The sequence below is a fragment of the Gossypium arboreum genome, chromosome 3, assembly GCF_025698485.1.
Source record: "Gossypium arboreum isolate Shixiya-1 chromosome 3, ASM2569848v2, whole genome shotgun sequence".
Taxonomy (NCBI): Eukaryota; Viridiplantae; Streptophyta; class Magnoliopsida; order Malvales; family Malvaceae; genus Gossypium; species Gossypium arboreum.
The window spans coordinates 98,871,159-98,896,911 of NC_069072.1; the positions used below are offsets into that span (position 1 = coordinate 98,871,159).

The window sequence follows — 25,753 nt, forward strand, 5'->3', positions numbered from 1 at the left end:
CGTGAAGGGACATCATCAGTAATGTCCTCTGGGTCTTCCTCCTCGGGGGACTGGACGAGCGGTACTGAGGAGGGTAAGTGCCACATCGCTTCTTGATCATCCTTATTTTTAGCATGCTCGAGATGCCCTTTGGGGACATCTGGCTGATGAGAGTGAGGGAGGATGATTGTGCCCTATGTTGAGGAGCCCAAAGTGTCGTGCCAATCGAGTCACATAGGGCTCGATAGAGATGACCCCCTTCCGATGTCGCTCCGTCTGATGGCGGATGGCGAGGGCGATGAAGTAGGCAAGGTCGAGGACATGCCTGTTCGCTATGCTCCATAAGAAATAGGTGTCGTGGGTGGTGACGACGTTGGTGCTCTCTCGTCGTCCCACCAGAGTGTGAGCCAAGATGGCTTGTAGGTACCTCAAGGATAGAGGGAGAGCCGATGCCTTGGAGCGGCTAGGATCGTAGGTGGCCAAGGTAGGTACGAGGTCCTTCGAGCACTTTGAGGGAGAGTAGTGAATGTGGCAGTGGAGGGTGTCGATTTCATTGTAGTCCATGAACTCCTCCGTGAACAGCCCTAGTGCAATCCCAAACTCGGGTACGCTCAACTGGCACACTGGACCACCAAAGCGGAACTAGACCGTTCTAGGATTGTCGAAGTTGGTCATGACGGTCTGAAGATAGAATGTCGAGCAGAGTTCCAATGTGAACTCGAGATACGTCAGCTTCACGATCTCAAAGAAGAGCCCCCACGAGTCAGTCGTCATAAAGGCTCGGACCACGTCAGCCAATTGAATCTGTTCAAGTGCGGCTCAGTCAATGCAGTGGCCCACACCTAGGGGTCGAGCCCGTAATGTCTGAAATAGCTCCTCCTAGGGTCCCAAGGGGAACTCAAAGAAAGGGTGACAGATCTCAGGAGTAGGACTCAAGGATGTCGCTGCTCCTTTCCTTTTTTTCGAGGCAGGGACAACGGTTTTCTTACCACATGAGGATGACATTCTATATCTACATTGAAAAGTCGAAGATCAACCGATATGTCCCAAGAATAGCATGGAAAAACAAAACTAAATAGAAATGTTTCATGAGACTCACGTGCTAGATGAAGTAAACAAAACTAAAACAATTAAAGAAAATATATTAAGTTATTAAAATATGACTATGAGAATAATGCTACGGGAATATCTAATGCATGAGTGCATGTGGGTAAGCATAAAATCCGTGGAAACGAGAAAGATGGATGAATGTAGTATGAAAAATGACAATATTCTTAATGACAAGCATGAGTATTATTATTCTACTATGAATATTCACTTAAGATAGTCAAATGGATCAGAGAAATCATGAAATAGGAAAAATATTTAAAGAAAATATAGTGAAAAAAAAGTAAACAAACGCAAAAGGGAGAAGCTTGGGTCATCGGAAACAGTGTTGTAGGCGGCGCACGGGCGTGGCAAGTAGGGCGTATGGAGTTGCAGTGGCTAGGGTTAGGGATTTTTGGGGAGGGAGATGATGAATAGTGAGGGTTTATATATATTTTGGGGCACACGGCTATGAGGCACGCCCGTGTGCCCTAATTTTTGCCCGTGTGTTTCGTGATTTTTTAAATTTAGGCACGTCTAACATTCGCCCCACGCCCGTGTTACTTGGGCGTGTGGGTGCACATGGCCGTGTCGCACGATTGTGTCTTGCTTCGTTTACTTCTCCCACGCCTGTGTATGATAGCCCACGCCCGTGTTAGTTTGACAGTGTTGACCATAGGGGCTGGGCACGGGCATGTCGAACTCCTGTGCTAAATTGACAGGTTCACCCACGGTTTCAAAACAAGGGCATGTCGCACGCCCGTGTTGGTTTGGTAGTTTCGCTCATAACCTTATCACATGGCCGTGGCGACTTATCGCATCCTGTGTTGGGAAAAAAATTTTGCCCTATTTTCACATGGCCGTGTCTCCTCCTATGGTGTGTGCACAGCCTAAGGCATGCTCGTGTGCCTGGCCGTGTGGATCGAAAAACCCTGTGCTTCAAGACTCGGTTAGTATGTTAGATGTGAAAAACTAGAATTTAAATAAATCATTACTGTTAGTGTTCGGGTTGCCTCCCGAGAAGTGCTTATTTATAGTCTAAGCTTGACTTACCTTTCTGGTGTGTGATCATGGTGGCTCGAGGAGTTTACATTCCTCATCCTTGCTATCAACTTTATCAATATAAGGTTTAAGACGAGTATTGTTTACCTTAAAAGTTTCGAATTTAGGGTGAATTACCTCGACTATACCATATGGGAAAATACTAAGTACAGTGAGAGGAATTTCTTCATTAGGTTCAGAAGTGGAAATACGAGGATCTGCTGCATCTAGTAGTACTTTGTCTCCAACCTTAAGTTGATTTGGTGATGTATTGAGCTCGTCCTGACTCGGTTTCATTTTATCAGGTGTTCTAAGTTTCTGTATCCGCCATTCATCTAGTTCCTCGATTTGTAGCCTTCGTTCTTCATAGATAGGTCATTTGTTGTTGCTTGAACATGGCTCGTGTAGGTTTTTCACACTTATTTCCTGCAAAGTAGGTTGCACCACATGGTCAGTTTTAATAGAATGATTTATACAACCACCATCAATTTTTGATGTGTTACTCTAATTACGAGCTTGAAGGGTGATTGTGTAGTCTCCCACACGAAGTGTGAGTTCACCTGTGCCAACATCAATTATTGTTCTAGCAGTTGCTAAAAAAAGGGCCTCCCTAAAATTAAAGGAATGTTACTATCCTCTTCTATGTTTAGAACAACGAAATCAACTGGGAATATAAATTTGTCAATTTTAACGAGTATATCTTCAATAATCCCCCTAGGAAATCTGATTGTTTTATTGGCTAATTGAATACTCATTCTAATTTGTTTGGGTTTCCCAAGACCTAGTTGTTTAAACATTTTGTAAGGCATGACATTGACACTAGCCCCTAAATCAGCCAAAGCATTATTAACATCTAGGCTACCAATTAAACAGGGAATCGTAAAACTCTTTGGATCTTTTAATTTGTTGGCCAGCTTATTCTGTAGTATGGCTGAGCAAACCGCATTTAGTTCCACATGCGGCGCCTCATCCAACTTCCGCTTATTTGTTAAAAGCTCTTTTAAGAATTTGACTGTGTTTGGCATCTGCGAAAGAGCTTCAATAAACGGTAAGTTAATATGTAACTTCTTTAATAATTTAAGGAATTTACCAAATTGTTCTTCTTTACTGTTTTTCCTTGTCGCGTTTTGGTATGGCACACGAGGTTTGTACTCTTTACTTACCGATTTCTGGTCATTGTGGTTCACCTCACCCTTACCTTTACTTACCACAGTTTCTTGCCTCTGTTCTGGTTTAGGTGCAACTAACCCTTCCTCATCTTGAATGGTAATTTCATTGATTTTCTCCCTTGGGTTAGATTTAGTGTTACTCGGTAGGCTACCTTGTGGTCTTTCAGATATCAATTTAGCGAGCTGACCTATCTAAGTTTCGAGCCCTTAGATCAACGCTTGTTGATTTTTAAGTGCTATCTCGGTATTCTGAAAATGAGTTTCTGAAACCGAGATGAACTTTTTTAGCATCTCCTCAAGGTTCGGCTTTTTCTCTTGTTGGTAGGGTGGTTGTTGGAAGCCGGGAGGTGGTGGTGGTCGCTGATTTTCTTGGCCTTCCCATGAGAAATTTGGGTGGTTCCTCCAACCTGCATTGTAAGTATTACTATAAGGATTATTTGAGATTGAGGATTATTACCCATGTAATTTAACTGCTCGTTCTCCATATTGTAGCCATAGGATGGGTATTCTGGATTGCTCGATCCACCTCCACTTGCTTCACACTGCATTACTAGGAAAACCTGTGAAGAACCAAGAAAACCGTCAATTTTTTTATTCAAAAGTTCTACCTGATTAGAGATCATGGTGACTGAATCAACGTTAAAAACATCAGCTGCTTTCATTGGCTTTGTCCTCATGACTTTCCACTGATAATTATTCAGTGAAATCTCTTCTATAAATTCATAAGCATCTTCAGGTGTTTTATTATTGACAGTCCCACCAGTGGCTGCATCAACCATTTGTCGAGTCAAAGGATTCAGGCCATTATGAAACATTTGAACCTGTAGCCAAAGTGGTAACCCATGGTGAGGGCATCTTCTCAAGAGGTCCTTGTATCTCTCCCATTCATCGTAGAGTGTTTCTAGATCCATCTTTACAAAAGAAGAGATATCATTACGTAATTTAGTCGTTTTAGCCGGTGAAAAATATTTTAATAAAAAATTTTCGGCCATTTGTTCCCAAGTAGTGATTGACCCTCGTGGTAACGAATTCAACCATTGTTTAGCTTTGTTTCTCAATGAAAAAGGGAATAATCGAAGGCGAATGGCGTCATCAGAAACGCCATTAATTTTAAATGTATCACATGGTTCCAAAAAGTTTTCCAAGTGAGAGTTGGGATCTTCGTCCTGCAAACCATCAAACTGAACAAATTGCTGTATCATTTGAATTGTGTTAGGTTTCAGTTCAAAAGTATTTGCAGCTACAGCAGGTCTAACTATGCTCGATTCAGTTCCTATTAAAGAAGTTTTAGCATAATCATACATAGTGCGCAGAGCAGGATTCTAATTAACAGCAATCGCAGGAGGTAGCGGGTTTTCTTAGTTTTCTGCCATCTCCTCAGTTGTGGTTGAAGTATCGTCCTCTTTCTCTTCTTCTATGTATCTTAGCCTTCGCCTTATTTCACTTCAGTTTTTACGAATTGTGCAGTCGATCTCACTATCAAACAGTAATGGTCCTGACGGGTTTCTTCTGGTCATAAACTAGAAAAACCTGTCAGAAGAAAATAAATGAAGAATTAGAAAAGAAAATTAAAATTAAAATTGTAATAAAGGTAAAATGGCTAAAGTAATAAAAATGGAGTGTTCCTAATATCTTAGTTCCCCAGCAACAGCGCCAAAAACTTGATACGTGATATTTGCGACATGTTTTAAATATTTATAATTAATCGTTCTTGAAACTAACTATTATCACGATGAAGGCAAGTGTACCTATCGAACAGTAGTATAGCATTAGCAAGACCGGATTGTCAAACCCAAAGGAACCAAGAGTACTAGTAATTACCTTCTTTTTATTATCTAGCCAAAAATCTAAGGGATTTGGTTATCTAAACTAATTACTAAACTAAGAATGCACGAAAAGAAAATTTGGGAAAATACTTTTTAGAAAATTCGATTGATTAAGATAATACCTAAAGAAAAATCCACCTAGACTTCACTTGTTACTTGACTCTAAATCAGACGATTTATTCATTTGACTTGATCCGTTGAAATCCCTAAGTTATATTATTATCTCTCTCGAAACTAATAACGTCTAACCCTAGGTTAATTAATTGAAATCTCTTTCTAATTAATGCCCTAGTGTTGTATTAACTCGATCTATGGATCCCCTTATTAGGTTTCACCCTAATCCAGCAAAATCTTATCACCCTATCTCTAGGCGTCCAATCAACTCCACTTAATTATGACAAATTTACTCTTAGACAGGGTCTATTCCTCCTCTAAATAAGAGCATTAACTTGAATCAATATCCTGGAATATTAAAACAAGAATTAAGAACACATAATTAAAAACAAGTCAAATATTTATCATACAATTCAGATAATAATAACAATATCTGTCTTAGGTTTCATTCCCCTTAGGTATTTAGGGGGTTTAGTTCATACTTATGAAAGAAAACATCTCAAAAGCATGAAGATAACAAAACATAAGAAAACCCAAAACTCTTGAAGGAACTTGAAGGGAGATCTTCAGTCTTGATGATGAATCCAGTTTCTGAGATGGATCAATCGGCTTTCCTTGAGCAAATCCCTTCTTCCTACTCCGTGTCTCCCTCCTAAGTGCCTCCTCACGTGTTTAAATAGGCTTTAGAATGCCCAAGAGCCCTCAAAATTGGCCTTTTCCGAATAGGGTTATACTTGGGCTCGGTAGGGACACGCCCGCGTGAGGAAGTCTAGGCGGTGTTGATTTCCTATGTGGGTCTATTTTCTCCATTTTCGGCCCGTTTCTCGCTCTTTTTACTCTCCTATGCTCACCTAAGTATGAAACATGAAATTAAAGGATTAGGAGCATCGAATTCACCAAATCTAAAGAGAAACCATCCATAAATATGTTGAGCATGGGATAAAAATATATATAAATTACGGTTTATCATTTGCCTTGATTTCTAAGAGCTAGGTTCTAAATAGAAACCTAATGACAATAAAATAATCGATGAGACAATTTTCCATGGAAAGGGCTTAATTTATAGGCATTAAGTGTTTTAGTACTCTTATGATAGCCTACTTGACTTAGGGAAAATGTTACATGAATACAAATCAACATCCTATTCAAGTATAACTCTACTTATACTGGCAAACAACAGTTCGCAAACCAACTGGTGAACCCCCAGCTCGCCAAACCTGCTTTTAAACCCCAACTTGCCAAACCAACTGGCAAACCCCTAGTTTGCAATCCAACTGGCGAACTCAGCTCACTTAATACTGGTGAACCCTCCTTACCACGTCTTTAGGCATACACTTCTCACCAAATCTATTGGTGAACTTTGTTGAAAGTCTTCTAGCGGACACCTGTTCGCCAAACCACTGGCAAAATCCTACTTGCTCAATCTATTTCAGGATGTTACAAATTCCCTTAATAACTCAGAAACCTAGTAAGCCAATAGATTTTCCTTAGCATGAGAAGCATCTAGTATCTAAGTTATTCGTAAATCTCTCTAAGATTCGATCCTCGGAATGCTTCAATGTTTCATCGTAAACAAGATTTTATATTACAAGTTAACATCGTATACTTGCAATAAAACCGCATTGAATTGTTAAATATTTTTGTGTGTTTATTGTACACATACATACATGGTTATCCACTCATCTAAGGTTTGTAATCAAGTGAGCGTACACTAAGTTAGCGTGAAAAAGTAGGGTTAATGGTAAGAGTCTATGTTTTCTTCATTCTTTTCGTCTCATTTTATATTTGGGAGCTTCTAGTTATTTGATGATCCATTAATATGACCATTTAATGATACCATTAATATGGGTATTTTTATTTATTATTAAAGTAGAAGAGATAGAAAGGGAGCAACAAATAAAAGCATGGGGAGGCTTGTAGATTAGAGGGGGAAGAAGAAATTCATATTTTGTTTAATTTGATTGGTAAGATCTTTTGAAAAAAATTATGATTTACCTTTATTATGATATTTTAACTATATGTATAATAATAGTGAGTATTGAGTGTTAATTGCATTTATTTAAAGTAAACAAATGTTAGTGTTGAGAATTATGCAATGTTCATAAGTCTTGAATTAAGGGTGTGTAAGTAATGTTATTGTCATCTTCATAAGGAAAGTGAGTATGAGAGGATGTTAGAATGTGCCCTTATGTAAAAAGTGGTATATGTATGTATATTTATAATGAAGAGTGATATTGAATATTACTTCATGGAAGTGAATTATTGATGTTAATCTTCGTGAATAATATAACGAGTTACAAGTGTTAATTTATGTATGACATTATCAATCCTACTTAAAAAAGGAGTTTACTATATATATATTTTAAAGTACATAAGACACTTTCCCTTGCAAGTTTAAGAAAGAGTTAGGATACGATTGGTGCCAATAATGTTAGTGAATGCACTTAGTTGTGAAAACATCGTTTAGTGAGAAGATAATGAAACTTGCCTTATGGCATGGGACATATGTGCATAGTCAAATCCCTAAGGGATTTAGTATTCGGTTGGGTGCACTTCAAAGCAACTCAATGTATTGGTGTTTGGTTGAACCCAAGTGTCCAAAACTTATTACATTGAGATTACCAAGGGCAAACTAATTAAATTTCAATAATAAAAATGATGAAGTGTTCACAAATATGTATGTTAATCATTTAAATGTTTTTCTCCATATTGTGATGTTTATGTTCATTATAGTGATTCATTCAAGTGATTTGTGCTTTGGTTGATGATAGCTTTCTAACTTCATTTTATTTCTTCTTGGCTATTCTTTATTTTGAACAAGGTAAAATTCATGTTTTTTTCATATTAGTTCTTGTTGAGCTTTATGCTTAATGCGTCATTGTTTTTGCGCGTAGATTAACTCAAAATCAGTGGCTTAGCTCATTTTGCAATTAACAACTTCACATTATTTCTATTTAGCAAGAGTATGAAATTCATGTATTTGTGTATTTGGATACTAGTGGCATGTACTAGAGAGTCCTTAGTTTATGCATACCTACCTACCTACCTACCTACCTACATACATACATACATACATACATACATAGCTTTTCATTCAGTGACCAATTGAGTGGTGTAAATCAAAGGGTCATCCGTAAGTACTTCCATGATGCTTTTCATGATGCCACGTGTCTAGGTCGGGGTAAAAGTATTACAATTTTCTATATGTTTGAATTATAAGGACCATTTTTAAATAAATTAATTTTTAACACTTGTAATTATTATTTAGGAAGAACATTATTTTTTCTAATTTTTAATTTATCTTAATTATTGTATATTATTTAAGTAAAGTAATAATTAAAAATTCTTTATTTTCTCTTTTATTTTACAATTGTTACTAATAAATTTAAAAATCAATCTTAAATTTAGCGTATAATATTGATATCTTTTATCAATTTTCTTTAGCTAAAAGCCTTCAATCTTTTAAATAGAGTCAAATTTAACCAACTATTTAAAAAGAGACAAATTAATGTTGCTAAATTTTGAAACATGACCACATAACAATTCACATATGCTTCATTTCATTTTTTTAAAATTTTATGAACTTTTTATATATATATATATATATATATATATATATATGTTTTAATTTTAATTTTCTTATTTTTGAATATTTCTATAAATTTTAAATTATATGTTGTCATGATATATAAAATAAATAAATAATTATGTTAATATAAAATGCATATGGGCTAATACACAAATTGTCACAGCATCGTTAAAAAGATAAATATTTTAATCAACATTTTATTTAAAAAATAATTTAACTCTGTTCAAAACGTCAATAACTAAATTTAACTCAAAAATAATCAAATAAATTAAAAATATATACTAAACTTATCATTATGTCAATTCAAAATTTTTAAATTACATCAACATTACATGTTTTATTCTAACTTGTACAGTGTATCCTTCAAGTACAATACATGTGTATATATAAACTGTAAATTGTCCTCAACGAGGTCTAATAACAAGCCCCTTCACCTTGTTAGGTATAATAATAGAAATAACAACAATATAGGGGGAGAAAAGGAAAACCAAGCCCCATTGTCCTAACCCCTTACTATTAGGAAAAGGAAAATTCTTCCCGAACTAAACCCTAAGCTGATGTAAATTTAGCACGGAAATGCCAAGCACCCACTGAACAAACCAACCTTATTAACCCCAACTCATTTCATCATTTCAAAAGGCAGCTGGCACCTCATGCAATGGATGACCCTTTTGGTTTCTTTCAATTATCTTCCGTGCAAGAGGAACTTGTTTGCCAACAACAAAAATGAATGCCTTACCCTTTCCCCCAGCTCCTCTGGCAGTTCGTCCAACACGGCGCACATATTCACTAGGATCACGAGGGAAGTCGAAAAGCACAACATGATCCACACCGGCAAAGTCTATTCCGCGCGATGCTCTGCCATCAATTTTAGAAGCATATTATTTTATGAAATCGGACATCTTTTAACCCAGCACATACGAGAGAGACAGGCTATATCTTCATGAACAAGTAGTGGAGCAAATGAAGCAGAAGAAGATAATACTGGAAAAACTGGGAAACACTACCTATCAGTGCAAACCAAAATCAAAGAATCTCCTCTAGGTTGAGAATGAGTAAATTCCTTCATGTTTATAAGCCGTGTTTCTTGTGCCAGAGCAGCATGAAAAGGTAGGATTCGCACATGAGTTCCTTTCCTATCAAAACGTTTTAGTACATTCTCAACTTTTCTGCATGTTTCAATCTGATAATGGTGAAAAAAAATGTCAAGATAGGATAAATCTGCAATGATCTCATCATGAAATTACAAGTAGGAAAGCTATCCTTCACGGCTCACGCATGCATACCTTGTTGCAGAAAACAATGGTTTTGGAAACTGGGCTTTCTTCCACAAGCTTCAGAAGGGCAGTCTTCTTATTAAGAAAAGCTGTATCAGGAGTTTTGAAAGTCCCTTCTCCACTGCAATCCACAAGAACCTGCAGGTGCAGGCTGGATTTTAGTATTCATTAAATTAAGAATACATATTAATGATTCTAGAGGCACACAGATCAGCCCTATCTTCAACTAGGTAGATCTTATTCATTATTGCAGACCTAGAAATGCCAAAATAGATTGCAGAAAAATGCACACTTTCATATCAAACGATATGTTCAAGCTATCGTAGATATTATAGACATGGGATTTGTACCTACACATGACGATAAGAGTTCCAAAATTTCCTCCTTAAGTGGAAGCCAGTTAAACCCAACATGCATGAAACATATATTCCTCTGCACTTACTAGTCAAGTGCTATTAGACCTTCAAAATTTTATAAGAGGAAACTCTTCAACCCCACACAAGAGGAAACCAGTTCTTATTTCTCATATGTTAAGAGGACTTAGCATTAAAAAGTAAGTAAACAAACCGCTTGTTATAAGTTATTGTAATTTCGAAAAGTTGGGGGAGTATTTAGGTAACTATTTCTTAGTGGCTTTATTGACCAAATAAGTACTTCTGGTTCACCAGATCCCTATAATACTTGCTGAAAGGCACTCTTCTTATACTTCATCATTACGAACACTCATTAAGAGCACTTAATAATGAACTCAATCTGTCATAAGTGTACTTTTACATGTTAAAATCATGACAAATCCCATTAGTTATGGTTTTGAAAATTACTCACTGTTTCGAGAAAAAATTCATATAGTCAAGTACATCAACAATTATGGTCCCTACTTCTAGCAGGTAGCAGCTGAGCAGCATCTCTATCCATGGACAAAATAAGAAAGTGGGTGATACTGGTTCGGGCTAGGAATTGTTTCAAAAGAAATAAGAGTTCTCAGTTTGGAGTGAACATAAAATGTTATTCAATAACGAAGATTAATACAAAAAAGACCAAGCTCATAACATAGATCAAATTGGAAATTCTGATTCCAATATCAAAGGCATCAAAGGAGCAAGTAAAAAACAAAATAGTTAAAGACACAAACTTGGTAAAAGCAAAAAAAGAAGCCAACCTCCTCAAGACCAGAGCTTATATGATGCATGCCAGGTCCCATTATCACTTTAGTATCAGGAAAAAATTCAACCAGCCTGTTGTATATTTCTACTGGCAAAGTTGCAGTGATGAATAGATATTGTGTTACGACAGGTGAAGAGTCTATCAAACTTTGCAATGCAACCTTGAAATCCTCATCATTAAAAAGTATATCCACTTCATCAAAAACCGCACTGCAATACAGGCAATTGATAACACAATTATTCTTGGCAAAAACTGTTAAAATTAGAAGATCCTTGCCACCTCTATGGACAAAACTAATAAAAATTGGTACCCTTTGCATTATGACGCTATGCATGAAAAATCTCAAAATGCCTTTGTTTTGGATGAATGAATGAATTTATGCAACAAGAAAAACCAAGAATCATTGAGAATTTAAATTTTCAATGGTTTGATATTTTTAACATGTTCGATAATTTTAACATGTTCGATAATTCAATTAAGAAAATGGAACTTACAATGAAAATGTGCTGAAAAGCTACTTAGTATATGCATTTAAATGAAATTATTTAAAGAAAAAGGTTACTTTATTACATTAATCTTAGATCCTTTCCTTTTAACCATTTATTCATTAAGTTTCTATATTATAAACTAAAATAATATAATTTTTGGCCCTGAACTTGACAACTAAGTCCACTTTGATAACATTTCTTGAAAACATTGTATTTGACCCTTTATTTGGACCATTTAGAACCAATACAAAGCAAAATTATCACTCGTTCAAATATAGGCAGTAACTTTGAACTACCAAACTAAACAAATTGGTAAATTTGGTACCCATGTTTCTTTTTTTTTTTTCTTTTCCTTTTTTTCCCTTTACTTTGGATAAGTAAGATCTCTAAAAGTAAACATCTACAAATTCCTTGATTGTTAGTGGCAAGATTAAAAGCAATATCATTTAATATATATGTAAGAAGACATTTCAAATAATTCGATGACACAAACCTTATACTTTTTCACAACCATAACCTCAACTTCCCTATAGGAAGACTTGTTTGTTTCAATCCAAATGAGATAGATGGTGGTTGCAAAAGAAATTTTTTTAACACCAACATATTTTGCCTCGCATTTTAAAGCATGCAACTTGTTTTATTAGACAAAGTAGCAATCATACTAAAGATAATGTTTCCCAAAAGTTAAGTGTTAGCACAAGTAGCAATCTTCCTTAAGATAATGTTTCTTGAGTGTTCTTGGAACTTTCTTTTTGAGATCTTTAGAACTTTGCAGAGTATTACCAAAAAGTTAAGGGTGAAGTATTTCTAGAAGCAAAAACAACACATTGGAATTCCACTATTGTAGCTTTATGGCTAAATAGCTTATTAGTCTACAGCCTCTCTCTTAGGCTTTACTTGGTACAAAGGACAAAAAGGAGGGAGGATGAAACACTAGTTAATTTAATGATTAAATTACAAGGTAAAAGTGGTTATGAGCTTAACCATTTAATTAACATATTTTTCATCCTTGCTTCTTTTCATTCTTCATGTCAAGCAAAGCCATTCAAAATATGAACCCATGCCAGGAACTACTAACCAAGGTGCATTTTGAAATTGGTCTCTAATAACCATCAAAATAGTTTCCATCAAAAAGGCACCATTGATATGGATGCAAATGCATCATTCTAATGCTATCGGTTTAATTTCATTACACATAGTTCAAAGGTAACTGTTAATAGCAAGTCCTAAAATCCACAATCCAATTTGAAAAACATCACAATCTTAGAGCTTATTTTTTCTTTTCTTTCTTTGTTTCGCATATAATGTTTTACCCTAGCAATCCACTAATGCATATTTAGCAAGCAATGGAGGTGCCAAGATCAATAATTCCAAATAGATCGACTACCATAGCAACCCTGAAGAGACAAAGGGATAAAAAAAGGAGGAATTTTTTGAAAAAGGACACATTTTTTAAAGCCTAAGTCCTTGTGTCATCCTAGTATTTTTTGTGCCAACGAAAGATGATATGTATCGCATGTGTATTGATTGTAGACTAATCAACCGAATTACTGCCAAGTATAGGCATCCAATTTCACATTTTGCTGATATGTTTGATAAATTTTATGGTTCTTATATTTTCACAAAGATTGATTTAAAAAGTGATTATCATCAAATTCAAATGGAGACAAACGAAAAACAACCTTCAAAACTATTTTTGGTTTGTATGAATGGCTTGTCATACCCTTTGGCTTGACAAACGCCCTTAGTGTCACGGACAGAAGTGCAAAGCCTGTGACCATCGCTCAAAATGCATCCCATGTAGGTTTATCAGTTAGATGGGAATCATTTGACCCACGTGAACTAGCCCGATTTAAAGAACTATTGAAAAAGCCTGTCCATTTAAAGTCTGGGTGGCCCAATAAAACAGATATAAAAAATTAGACTACCTTGGTAAATAGAGAAAACTAACCTTTGAAGATTGAGAAGAATATCTAATAAGATTAGATTTGATTGTATAAATCTTATAAATCCCTTAATTGTAGAGATAAACTTATCTCGTCCATCAATGTAAATTTAACTAGATTGTTGGATTCGGGAGAGCTCAACTATAAACAGTGAGCCTCCCCCTCAGTTGTAAATCATCCATTGTTTCATTGTATTTTGTATCCATTGTTCCATTGGATTTGAAAGAGTTCCAGCATGAGTTGAAAGATTAGATAAAAGTTGAGACGACTTGCGCAACGAGGCACTGCTAAGAAGTATGTTCGAGAGTTTAAAGAACTTATACTCCAAATTTTAGAAATGAACGACAATGAGGCGTTTCTTGCATTCAAGAATGGGTTAAAGTCGTGGGCCAGACAAACATTGAAACAATGTGTCCAAAAGCTATCGAAAGCCATGACGTTAGCGAAGTCTGTAATCAAGCTAAAGTCTTTCGAGTCCAAGGAAAGGGGGCGTATGTGGGGGAAACCACGAGTTGGGAAGAGATAACCCAATCCGAAGAAAAAGAAGGGTAAGATGATATGCTTTTTTTTTTGCAACGGTTCATATGTGTTAAAGAGATCAGACCTTTTGAAAGATGACAAGCTGGAAGGTAAGGCCAGAAAACCTTGTTCGAGCGCAAGGGGTGTCGAAACCAAAAAGGTCAAAAAGAGCGAAAAGAAGCCAATGGAGTGTTTCTTGTGTCATGGTCCACATAGATAGCAGAACTTTCCAAAGAAATTTATCGTTGAAGTGGACAATAGATCAGACAAAGCGTTAATGAGAATTGGTTCGACCATGGGAAGTGTCGAAGCCAAGAAGGCAAATAGAAACAAGAAAGTGAATGAAATGCTTCTTGTGTTGTGGTTCACATGAGTTGCAGAATTGTCCAGAAAAATTCAAGTTAGTTGTGATCAAGAGAAAGACAATAACAAAACTTGTTAAGTAGTCGGAGGGGCTTCCACCCAAGGAAGAGGTGAATTGTGCATCTAACTTAGAGAAAAAATTGGCGATGCAAATATTAAAGTTAGGACCAATAAGGCTCAATTCGAGGAAAACGATGGAGTTTGCTGTGTTGTCGAAGAGGCTTCCACCCAAGGAAAAGGTGAGTACTGTATCGAACTTAGAGAAAGAAATTACAATACAAACATTGAAGCTAAAATCAATGAGACTCATTTCTGTTGAATCTTCAGAAGAGCTACCACCTAAAGGAGAGGTGAGTTGTGCATCATACTTTGGGAAACTGGTGATGCAAACTAGAAAGTCGAGTCGAGTAGATGTTGCGAGTAAGGTACATTTCAAATACTTTGGTAGTGTTTTGCATTTGAACTTGTTGGCGTGGCAAGAACGTAAGGGCCCTTTTAAATTTTTAAAGCGAGGAAGTTGAGGAGTTGTAGGCATGTCAAAGCCTAATTGTGTGAATTAAGAGGATTCAGATCGAAACAAGTCAAAATTTTGGCAAGTAAGAGTTCTGGACTCTTGTGAGCGAGATGTACCAACAAGTGTAACAGATTGAACTAAGAGGTGACGGAAGCCGAGATGAAAGTTTTGAGGAGCGGGACAACCCAATAGTGTGACCAGTTAAGAAAAAGTTAAGACGTTGAGAAATTTTAGAGGCGAATCAAATCAGTGTCATTCCGAAGGCGCAATGAGAGCATTGCGAAAATAAGTGGGGGAAAATGTTACAGGCCAAAGTGTAAAACCCGTGACCATCACACAAAATGCATCCCATAGAAGTCTATTAGTTAGATGGGGGTCATTTCACCCATGAGAACTAACTCGATTCAAAGAATTATTAGAAAAGTCTGTCCATTGGTCTAATGAAGCAAATATAAAAAATTAGACTACCTTGGTAAATAAAAAAATTAATCTTAAAAAATTGAATAAAATAATATCTGATAAGATTAAATTTGGTTGTATAAATATTGCAAATCTCTTGATTGTAGGGATAAACTTTATCTAGTCCATCGATGTAAACTTAGCTAAACCATTAGATTTGGGGGAGCTCAACTAAAAAAAGAGAGCCTCCCCTCAATTTTAAGTCATTCATTGATCCACTATATCCTAAATTCTCAAGAGAAAGAATTCTTTGAGAGCGTTTACTCAAACACCTCTCGTGCATTGTTCTTTTGTGACTAGTCTGTTTTTTTAGCATTTTTTTAGTTTTATGTTACTTCCACTATATAAATTGGTATATTAGAGGAATTCTACGAGAATCCTTAATTGTTAGGAGTTAAGCTGACTTAGGCGTATTTAAAATGAAGGAATCGGCTAAAGTAGCACAGATTGCTAGATTAAAATTCTAAATCCGTGACCCTAGTACGTTCATTGGCTTAACGAATCATGTTTTATAGCCTTATTTGAGTAAGTTCATAGCTGATTCATTCGGCGATATTTTAATTTATTCTACTTCATTAGAACTGCATGTTTCTCAAGTTAAATTTGTGTTGGATGTTTTACAAACTAAGCAATTGTTTGCTAACCTTGAGAAGTGCACTTTTTATAGTGACAAGCTTATTTTATTAAGTTTTATTGTAAGTGCATAGAATATACATGCAGATGAAGATAATGTAAAAGCAATTCGTAAGTGGCCTATTCCGAAATAGATTATCGAAGTGTGATCTTTCCACAGTTTAGCAAGATTTTATAGACAATTTGTGAAAACTTTTCCACCTTAGCCGCACCTTTGACTGAAATAATCAAAAAATATGTTGGGTTTCTCAATGAGGTGTCGCACAAGAGAAGGTTTTTCAAGCCTTTAAAGATCAAGTTATTTTCAGCTCCAATTTTAAAATTACCTAATTTTTATAATACTTCCAAATTGGAATATGATGCATCAAGTAGCATAGGAGTGGTTCTAATGCAAGATAAACGCCCAACTGCTTACTTCAATGAAAAACTCAATGGCATACAACTGAATTACTTGACATAAGAAAAACAGCTTTTGGCATATGTTGGAGCTCTTGAGATTTGGCAACACTATGCTACCCAAAGAGTTCATCATTCATACGTATCACGAGTTCTTAAAATGACTAAAAGGACAAGGTAAGTTGAGTAAAAGACATGCACAATGGGTTGAATTCATCAAATTCTTTTCATATGTGATAAAATATAAAGTCAATAAGGACAATATTGTTGCAGACGCATTATCACGAAGGTATTCCTTAATCACTACTTTGAATGCTCGAATATTAAGGTTTGACACATTAAGGAATTGTACACTAATGATTTTCATTTTGCATCCATTTTTAATTCTTGCGGCAAAAATGCCTTTGACAAGTTTTATCTTACAAATATGATTCTATTTAGGCAAAATCAATTATGCGTGCCTCATTGCTCGCCAAGGGAATTACTAGTTGGAGAGGCACATAAAAGGTGACTTATGAGACATTTTGCTGTAGCTAAAACACTTGATGTGCTACAACACCAATTCTTTTTGCCCCTCATATGCACAAAGACAGCGAAAAAGTTTGTTCTAAGTGCATTGCATGTAAAATGGCTAAATCCAAGGCAATGTCACACGGTGTATACACGCCACTTCCTACTCCTACTTCTATTTGGATTGATATTTCCATTGATTTTATTTTGGTTTTAACTCGACCTAACCGCAATAGAGATAGTGTTTTCATTGTTGTCAATAAGTTCTCGAAATTGCTCACTCTATTCCATACCACAAGACAGATGACGCTATTCATGTTGCAACTTACTTTTTCGAGTAATGTATTTACATGGCATTCCTCGCACTACTATTTCTGATCGTGATGTCAAATTATTAAGTCACTTTAGGAAAGTTTTGTGGGGCAAAATCGGTACTAAACTACTCTTTTCTACAACTTGCCACCCACAAACAGATAAAAATTGTATTTTAGGGGCTTTACTAAGCCGTGGCAAGTAAGAATCTTCAAATTTGAGAAGAATGTTTACCATTTGTAAAATTTGCATGTAATTGAGCTATTCATTCTATCAATTACTCCCATTTCAAAATTGTTTACGATTTTAACTCTTTAACTGTACTTGATCTTATGTCTTTACCTCTTGATAAAATTACTAGCATAGATGATGAACGAAAAGCTAAATTAGTTTACATGAGAAAGCGAGGAAATGAATTGATAAAACGAACCAAACTAATGTCATTAAGGCCAATAAAGGGCAGAAGCTTGTGGTATTTAAACCCGATGTTTGGATTTGGCTTCATATGGGAAAGGAGAGATATTTTGCCAAGCAAAATACCAAATTAGACCCACAAGAGGATGGGCCTTCTCAAGTACTCAGAAAGATCAATGACTATGCCTATCAAATCAATCTACCTTGTGAGCATAATGTCAATGCTACTTTTAATGTGATTGATTTTTCATTGACTGTATAGATTCGAAGACAAATCCTTTTGAGAAAAAGGGGAATGACGTGAGCTCCACAACCTAATCTCAAGCTCATAATGAAAACGAGTTCAATTTCCTTCAAGGCTGAATCACAAGATCCAAATCCAAACAACTGAAGTCTAAACTCAACATGTGACTAAAGAATTACAAGAGTTTAAACTTATTTTTTAATTGGGGTTTACGGACAAACTTTATTTAAGCTCATTATTATGTTTATTTTGTCGAAATTCAGTCCATGACCATGCATTAATTGGTTGCCCGAATTTCACCTAAGTAGTTTATACTTGGTTTTATTTTTTCATCAACTCTTTACCTGTTACTTGTTGTTAAGGTAAGAGCACTCTTAGTTTTACCCTAGTTTTTGCTTATATATAGGCTGGCGTCCCTCTCATTATACACACCATTCATATTTTGATTAATAGAACTTTTAAAGTTTCTCTCTTTGCACAATTTCTCTCGTGATTTGTAGATGTATTTATCTAGGTTTCTTCCAAAAGTAATGGAAAATCATTTTTCACCCTTCAATTTACTAGGTGGTCGTCCTAAGGGGTTGATTAAAGCCATTTGTGATGTTTGCTAAAGATTCTTCTTCAAAGGATTCCATACGACATCGCCTATTATCCATCTTCATTCAAATCTTTTCCCACCTCTCCACAATCTTTATCAATCTTGATTGGGTTTATTTGAATCTTTTTCTAATACTATTTCTTGTGTTTCAATTTCAGGTTTTAAGATCCAAAGTTTTCCCTTCATCTCTTCACTAATTGCTTTTTTCCTCTTTGCTTTTCTTTAATATTCGATTGGATTAAATCTGACTTGTTCCTTGCTATTTGTTAATTTTCAAATCAAGAAACCATCAAAGCAACTTCGGTTCTTGTTGATTTGCTCCCAAGATCAAATCTTTGTATGAGATCTCTCTTCCCTTTTCAACCAATTGCTTCTTCTATGGTCTTTCCTTTGTTTTTCTCGAATTATTTGATCAATTTCTAACCAGTTTTTGATCAATTTTTTCTAACCTGGTTTAATAAATTTTATTTCTCAAGATTGGTTTCTTTCTCATCAAGGAACTTGTTCTCAACCTGTTCTTGGGCTTTCTTCTCCAACCAAACCCTCTTTTTTATGTTTTCCTTTGTTTTTTTCCTTATTTTCATTGATTTTCTAATCTATTTTCGTTGATTTACTAATCTGTTTTGGTCTCCTTATTTCAGGTCTGTTTGAACAACCTTATTTCTCTCCAAGAACCAATTCTTTGGCCTCAAAAGCTTCCTACTTTCGATTCTTGCGTTCTCATTGATTATCAAATCATTCTTCCTTCTCCATTATTTTATTTTGTTTTTGCTTTGTTTGAGTTGGTCCTTGTTGCTAACTCAAATCTGGAATTTTTGGCAGCTTGTTTCCATCAATATCTCTTCAATAACATGTTCTCCATTCACGATCCAATCCTCCTACCTTCTAAATCCTCTTGATCTTTAATTATTAGTTCTTGAATTTCCTTCTTTCTCTTGTTTTGCTTATTGCCAAATTAACCTAATCTCTCTTGGCCCCTGTACGTTTCAGGTTACTTGGTCACCAAGAAAGTGTTTTTCCTATTCCAACTCGATTTTTCCTTTCTTCCACAACTTGAATTTCGATCCTACTCCACTGTCGTATCACCCACCCAGAGCTTAAATGTAATCTCTCACCAAATTAAACTAAACTTTATGCAGCGATATAAATTATCATGTATGCTCTGGCACTTTTATTAAAATAAGGAAGGTAAAGCAAGGATATCGAGAACAGGGAATAATATACAATTGATATAATAGATATATTAGTATTAAAATGTCCCACTTAGAATGCCCAAGAAATTTCAAGACCACATGACACTTGAATATAATTAAGGTAAATAAATGAAGTAATTTGAAGGGACATTTAACTTACCTCCTAAGATTTGCTAACTGCAAGAAGCCTTCTTTAATTAGGAACATGAAACGACCTGGTGTTGCTATTAAAACATCAACACTTTGCTCTAGATTTTCCAATTGAGTTTTTTGTCGAAAACCACCTGTCACAACCATAGATCTGAATGGAACCCCAAATTTTGACAATGACCGACAACTATTCAAGACCTGCAAAAGTTTTACTTGCAATAAGCAACCACTACATCGCCATTGAGAGGATTCCTACAAGATCGCATGCAACTTTGCATAGCAGCAACAAGTATTCATTTTACAAGTAAGCAAAGTGCACTAACATTATGAATTTCTCTTAAATATCAAGTAAGCAACTTTACACTCCTTAAGCATATAACTTGAAGTCACTATACCTGTGGAGTAACAATTGTGAATTTTAATTCAATGGTTTTGCACAATTATACTATTTTTCCTTTATGCGGACATTCAACTACTCGTATTTAAAAAAACAGTAGAGCGAAGAAGAACTAATGCATGAATGAACTAAATCCAACAAAAAGTTATTGTTAAGAACAGCAAAGCATGCCCTGACAAGTAATTTTCAATTGCCAAGCCAATAGACAGACCAAAGGCATATAGAAGAAACTCCTCAATCATAGTCAAAAATTACAAGATGCTTTCCCTATAAAAGAAAGCATTAATCATAAACCTGTCATTCAAAACTCGATACAATGATCTGATCAACAATTTTTGGCACACCAATATGATCAAAACTTTCTGCTAGAATGAAATAAAAGAATTATGTAGACCTGTCAATTCTTGTTTTTCCCTTATCTCAGCTGCATTTTCAACTCTTCCAATTTTTTTTTTTTTTTCTATTTCCAGTTGGAATATAAATGGAAGTAACTCTAAACCTTGACTATAGACTCTGCTAAAGGGATTAATAGAGAAGGATTAAGAGTTTAAAGCTTCCAATACTGGACCTGGAGGCATATTGCTCAAGGAGGAATTTAGTGATCTTCAACTCTACAGCTAGAAAGATAATGCAACCCAAGTTTCAAACAAATAAATTACTCTTAGCTATACTCAGAACAGATTGATTGAGAAAGTACACACAACTGATGAGTGAGGGCACAATGCTAATTGGTAACATAAATACCTATTGTTTAACGCAGCAAGCAGGGAAGTACATCAAAAGGAAAATGAGACTAGATATTGACCTGAGATGCCAATTCAGCCGTTGGTACAATTATAACTGCACGAGGGCTACCAGAGGATGACTTGCTGACTCCTTGGAGTTCTTCTTCCCTAAGACGCTGGACTAAGGGTGCAAGGTATGCTAATGTCTTCCCTGAGCCACTTTGATCAGCTATAATACAGCTCTGTCCCTCAATAACAGGTCCAAAAGCCTTTGCCTGCAGTAATCCAAGATTTTATTTTATTTTATATGCTAAATGTTTTTTTACAAATTAAACCAAGTAGTAGTTTCATTGATTAATGTCTATCTCACAATCCATTTAAAGTAGATCAACTCTTGAGAGTTGAGACAACAAAAAAAACTTCGAAGTGGCTACAATGTTTACTGGATCAAGATTTCCTGGGAAATTAGTAATACTAATACCTGAATATGTGAAGGGCGCAGGAAAAGCTGTTGTTTTAAAGATTTAATCATGTATTCACTGCAACCCAAATTGGCAAAGGTTTTTCGACTAAAAAAGTCACTCCCAGCACCAGTAGATAGAGTAAGATATTTCTTTGGAAGGTGAGGTGAGTTCAATTTAGGCTTACTGATGGATCCACCATCAGCCCAACCTCGAAAGTGAGAAATTGCAAATGAGCGCTCTGGTTCAGCATTTTTGGGGTAACTACCTCCCTCTGAAACTCCTCTATTATCATCATTATTATCATCACCAATGCTTTTTTCATCTTGTTTTATCTTCTTGACAAGGGCTTTTACTCTTTTTGCTTTAAGTCTCGTGAAACCCGCCGTCAATCCCTTTGAACCTGAGTCTGCGGAACAGTTTTTGTTAGTTGCTAGCAGTAGTCACAAGTTTAGCATTCTGAAATGACAGTAATAATAATAGAAAATGAAAAACAGATGAAGAAGTGTGTGAGAACAGTAGAAAGCGAAAACGAACCTGCTGAATTAGGGTTAGGGTTAGGGTTAGTATTAGGACTAGGTGAGAGGCTCCAATCAGAGCCAGAATCAGAATGAGATAATAATAGGTGGTCGGTGATGGGGTGAGTCGAAGCGGCACAACGAATGAAGCAACGCAGGTGGAAGTGGCAGTAATTAGCCGGTGTTTCCAGGGACGTCACCGTATGGTAACGATGCCATCCCAATAATGGAGGAGTTGCTGTAATAATATTTGGAAAACAACCATTCGCCGACATTTCCCTGCAACTTTGCTCCTGATTCCTCTTCCTAAGCTGTGATTTATTTTTAAGGCAAAAATCAACAATCAATCTAGATAGATAATTAGCATGTCAGCTACTTCAAAAAGAAAAATAAATAAATAAATTTATCCTTCCTTCGATTTCAATTAAGATATGTTGCACAATTTTTGAAATTATCTTTCCTCTTCTCCGCGCTATACATATATCATATCCTGCGTTTCTTATCATTATCTAATTTTCAAAATATCAAAATTATAGTTCAAAAAAATCATATACTAAAAATTAGGTTTTTGATAGGCAATTTACCTTTAATGTATCCTTAATTTCTCACTTTAATATCTAAATACTTTTTGTTTTAAGTGCTTAAAATATCATTTTTACTTAGCTTTCTTTAAAGATGTTAAAAATCAATTATCACCTGAGACTAGTTAAAATGTATCACATGATACTTCTAACCAATAAGTTATGTAACTTGATAATTAAGTTTATTCAAAATAAAAATATTAAATTTAAATTAAAAATATTTTTGACTTTAACTCATCGTTAATTGAACGTTGATCAACCTTACTCACCATTAACCAAATATTGATCGAACTGTTATTGACCATCTATGCAACATTATTAGAACTTGTCACGCATTCCTTTTTATTTTTAATATTATATATATTATAAAGATTAAAAAATCATATAACTTATAAGTAATTCAAAAAATTTTAAAAATTAAAATTTTAAAATTATAAAAAAATATAAATATAAACTTTAAAAATTCAAAATAATATAGAAAAATTTAAATATATATTTAAATTTTAAAAATAAAAATTAAATTTTCAAATATATATATATATATATATTTTAGAAAATTTATCATAAATTTTATTTTTCAAAAATTTAAATTTTAAAATTCAAAACAATATATCTAAATTCAAAAAATTTAAGATTTTTTCTAGTATATATATTTTTCAAAATTTAATTTTTATTTTTGAATTTTTTAAAATTTAAACTCCTTTTAAAAAATTTAATTTTTAAATATTATTTTGACTTTTAAAAAATTATATTTACATATTTTAGAATTTTATAAAAATTAAATTAATTAAATTAATTATATATTATATATGATTTTTAATTTTTAATCAAAATAACATCTATAATAGTAAAAAAATAAAGAAGAAAGACATGTTGTATGCTCTAATAGCATCATGTTGATGATCAATGATAGTTAATGATTGATCAACAGTGACTTAAAGTTAAATGTACTTTTTTCAAAGTAACTTTAATGTTTTTATTTAAAATAAACTTAATTGCCATGTGACATATTGTGATTGGATGGAAGTGCCACGTGGCACATTTTGATTGGTGTCATCTGTTTAGAGATGAGCCTCGCCAAGTCATCTACCTCGCCACTACCATTTGCGACCTACTTACTGCAAAGTAAGAGAGGAGTGAGTGAGTTCATTACAAACTCAATGACTAATCAGGAATCAGCAGAATATGCTTAAAATATAGAGTTTTTAACATAAGGAAGACTTACTTTGAAAATTCATATTACATGTTGGGTTCGCAGAAAAGGTTATGAGACCTAGTTCGTGAATCCTGTTTCTCAAAAAATATAAGTTTGTAAAAACAATTTGGCATTTACTTATTGAAAAGCGTACTTAAAAACTTAACTTGTTCTTGTTTGAAAACAGATTTTATACAACATGAAACACGCTCACATACTTGTCTTATCGGAATGGCTGGGAAACGTAAGATATGTTCTCACACTTGTCTTAACACACTTATCTTAACTTTTCTGTTGGATATGTGGATCTCCTTACAATGCTTCAAAATGACTCAAAGAGTCATTATAACATATCCTACAAGTGCAGTGCGAAGCTATGCATTCTCCTATACACCAACATGTCCCAGTAAATGGAGCTTAGCTTGACATTCCTTTATCTCTCCACATGTCCCAAGGTCTCAACACCCAAAATCATAGAAAACTTATGGGTGAGTACTCACAATCCTATGGCATGCCAATATCGCCTCTAGATGTATTAAAGTCTAGAGTGTGTATACTGCTACAAAATATAGGAATTTAAGCAGTGTTCGCAAGTGTACGGGTCAAATTGTAATATAGCTTTACAATGAAGTAAAGAAGTACTCTGATGATCATACCCAAGGGATTGCAGTTTGGGGAAAACTACTATTATGTCAATTACCGAAAATAATTACTAATCTACTTGAGTCACGAATTAGTAGTGTTAATCAAGAAGCAAGATGATAATAATAACAATAAACTAAATGAATTGAACTAAACCTAAATCTACTCCAAAGTTCATGTATCAGCTTCTCCTATTCCATGTTTCGACTAAGTGAGTTCCTTTAGCCTAGATACAATTGTTTTACCTAATTAACTATTGATGTAGGGTTCTAAATGGTTGGTTAATAATTAACCTAGCAGGGTTTCTCATGCTTCTACTAACCTAACTAGTCAGCAAAAACTCCTCACCTCTCAATGACACAACTTATGTAACGCCCCGTACCCGAGACCGTTGCCGAAGTTGAAACACGAGGTGTTAACGGACTTAATTCATTACTTAAACAACTCATACAATTCATTTTAAAATTTTCAGACAAGCTGGCTAACTGCATCACAGTCGCTTTAAAAATCATATCTCGAGTTCCGAAACTCGAAATCCAATTCCGTAAATTTTTCCTGAAACTAGACTCATATATCTATCTACTAATTTTTTTCTAGAATTTTTGGTCGGGCCAATTAGTACAGTTTATTAGTTAAAGTCTCCCCTGTTTTAGGGTTTGACTACTCTGACCTCTGTGTATTACGAATCAGATATCTCCCTGTACAGAGCTTCAATGACTATGTCGTTTGTCTCTAATAAAACTAGACTCAATAAGGAATTTGTACATATAAAGCATGACTTCTAATTATCTTTTTAAAATTTATGGTGAATTTCCAAAGTCAGAACAGGGGATCCAGAAATCGCTCTGGCCCTGTTTCACAAAAATTTAAACATCTCATAAAATATAGCTCATATACCTGTTTTTCTTCTTCCATATGAAAATAGACTCATCAAGCTTCGATTCCATAACTTATTCATTATTTAATTCCATTTATACTATTTTTAGTGATTTTTCAAATTCACGTCACTACTGCTGTCTGAATCTATTTTATGGTAAATTTTACCTATTTCATGGTTTCCATGGATTAGCTAGCAATTTGACATACATAGCACCAAATATGATCATGATTAGCCATTCCAATAGCTAATCATTACCAAGCATTTCCATACCACTCAATAACCATATCATAAGACCATATATACAAAATGATTATAATGCTATACATGCCATACTCAAAATATACAAGCCATTATGCCAAGATGGTATACG

The 25,753-nt window shown here is 34.8% G+C and overlaps 1 protein-coding gene and 1 non-coding gene across 3 annotated transcripts; one reads left to right on the forward strand and one right to left on the reverse strand.

The window, feature by feature from the left end:
* The first annotated feature begins 4,112 nt into the window (after positions 1–4,112).
* On the forward strand, positions 4,113–4,219 carry LOC128291293 (small nucleolar RNA R71). The gene has a single exon (XR_008281069.1). It is a non-coding gene; the product is annotated as a small nucleolar RNA R71 (small nucleolar RNA).
* A 4,853-nt stretch (positions 4,220–9,072) lies between these two features.
* On the reverse strand, positions 9,073–22,793 carry LOC108463916 (DEAD-box ATP-dependent RNA helicase 50). Of its 2 annotated transcripts, XM_053025798.1 has the most exons (9): positions 22,670–22,793; positions 22,105–22,396; positions 21,588–21,976; positions 21,187–21,381; positions 19,995–20,182; positions 11,241–11,454; positions 10,091–10,219; positions 9,812–9,987; positions 9,073–9,662 (listed from the first exon to the last, which is right to left on the reverse strand). In XM_053025798.1, exons 2-9 carry the CDS (start codon positions 22,358–22,360, stop codon positions 9,437–9,439), a joined length of 1,773 nt encoding a protein of 590 aa, XP_052881758.1. In that variant the 5' UTR covers positions 22,361–22,396; positions 22,670–22,793; the 3' UTR covers positions 9,073–9,436. The 2 variants fall into 2 exon arrangements, with proteins under 2 accessions (XP_052881758.1, XP_017619407.1); XM_017763918.2 differs by lacking the exon at positions 22,670–22,793 and having other exon boundaries at positions 22,105–22,634.
* Positions 22,794–25,753: the final 2,960 nt, after the last annotated feature.

Coding starts and splice junctions, on each gene's coding strand:
- LOC108463916 (XM_053025798.1), bottom strand. CDS start 22,360: ATGTCGGCGAATGGTTGTTTTCCAAATATTATTACAGCAACTCCTCCA. Junction 11,455..19,994: donor CAGTTAGCAAATCTTAGGAG/GTAAGTTAAATG, acceptor CCTGTATTGCAG/TGCGGTTTTTGATGAAGTGG. Junction 9,988..10,090: donor CCATTGTTTTCTGCAACAAG/GTATGCATGCGT, acceptor CACCATTATCAG/ATTGAAACATGCAGAAAAGT.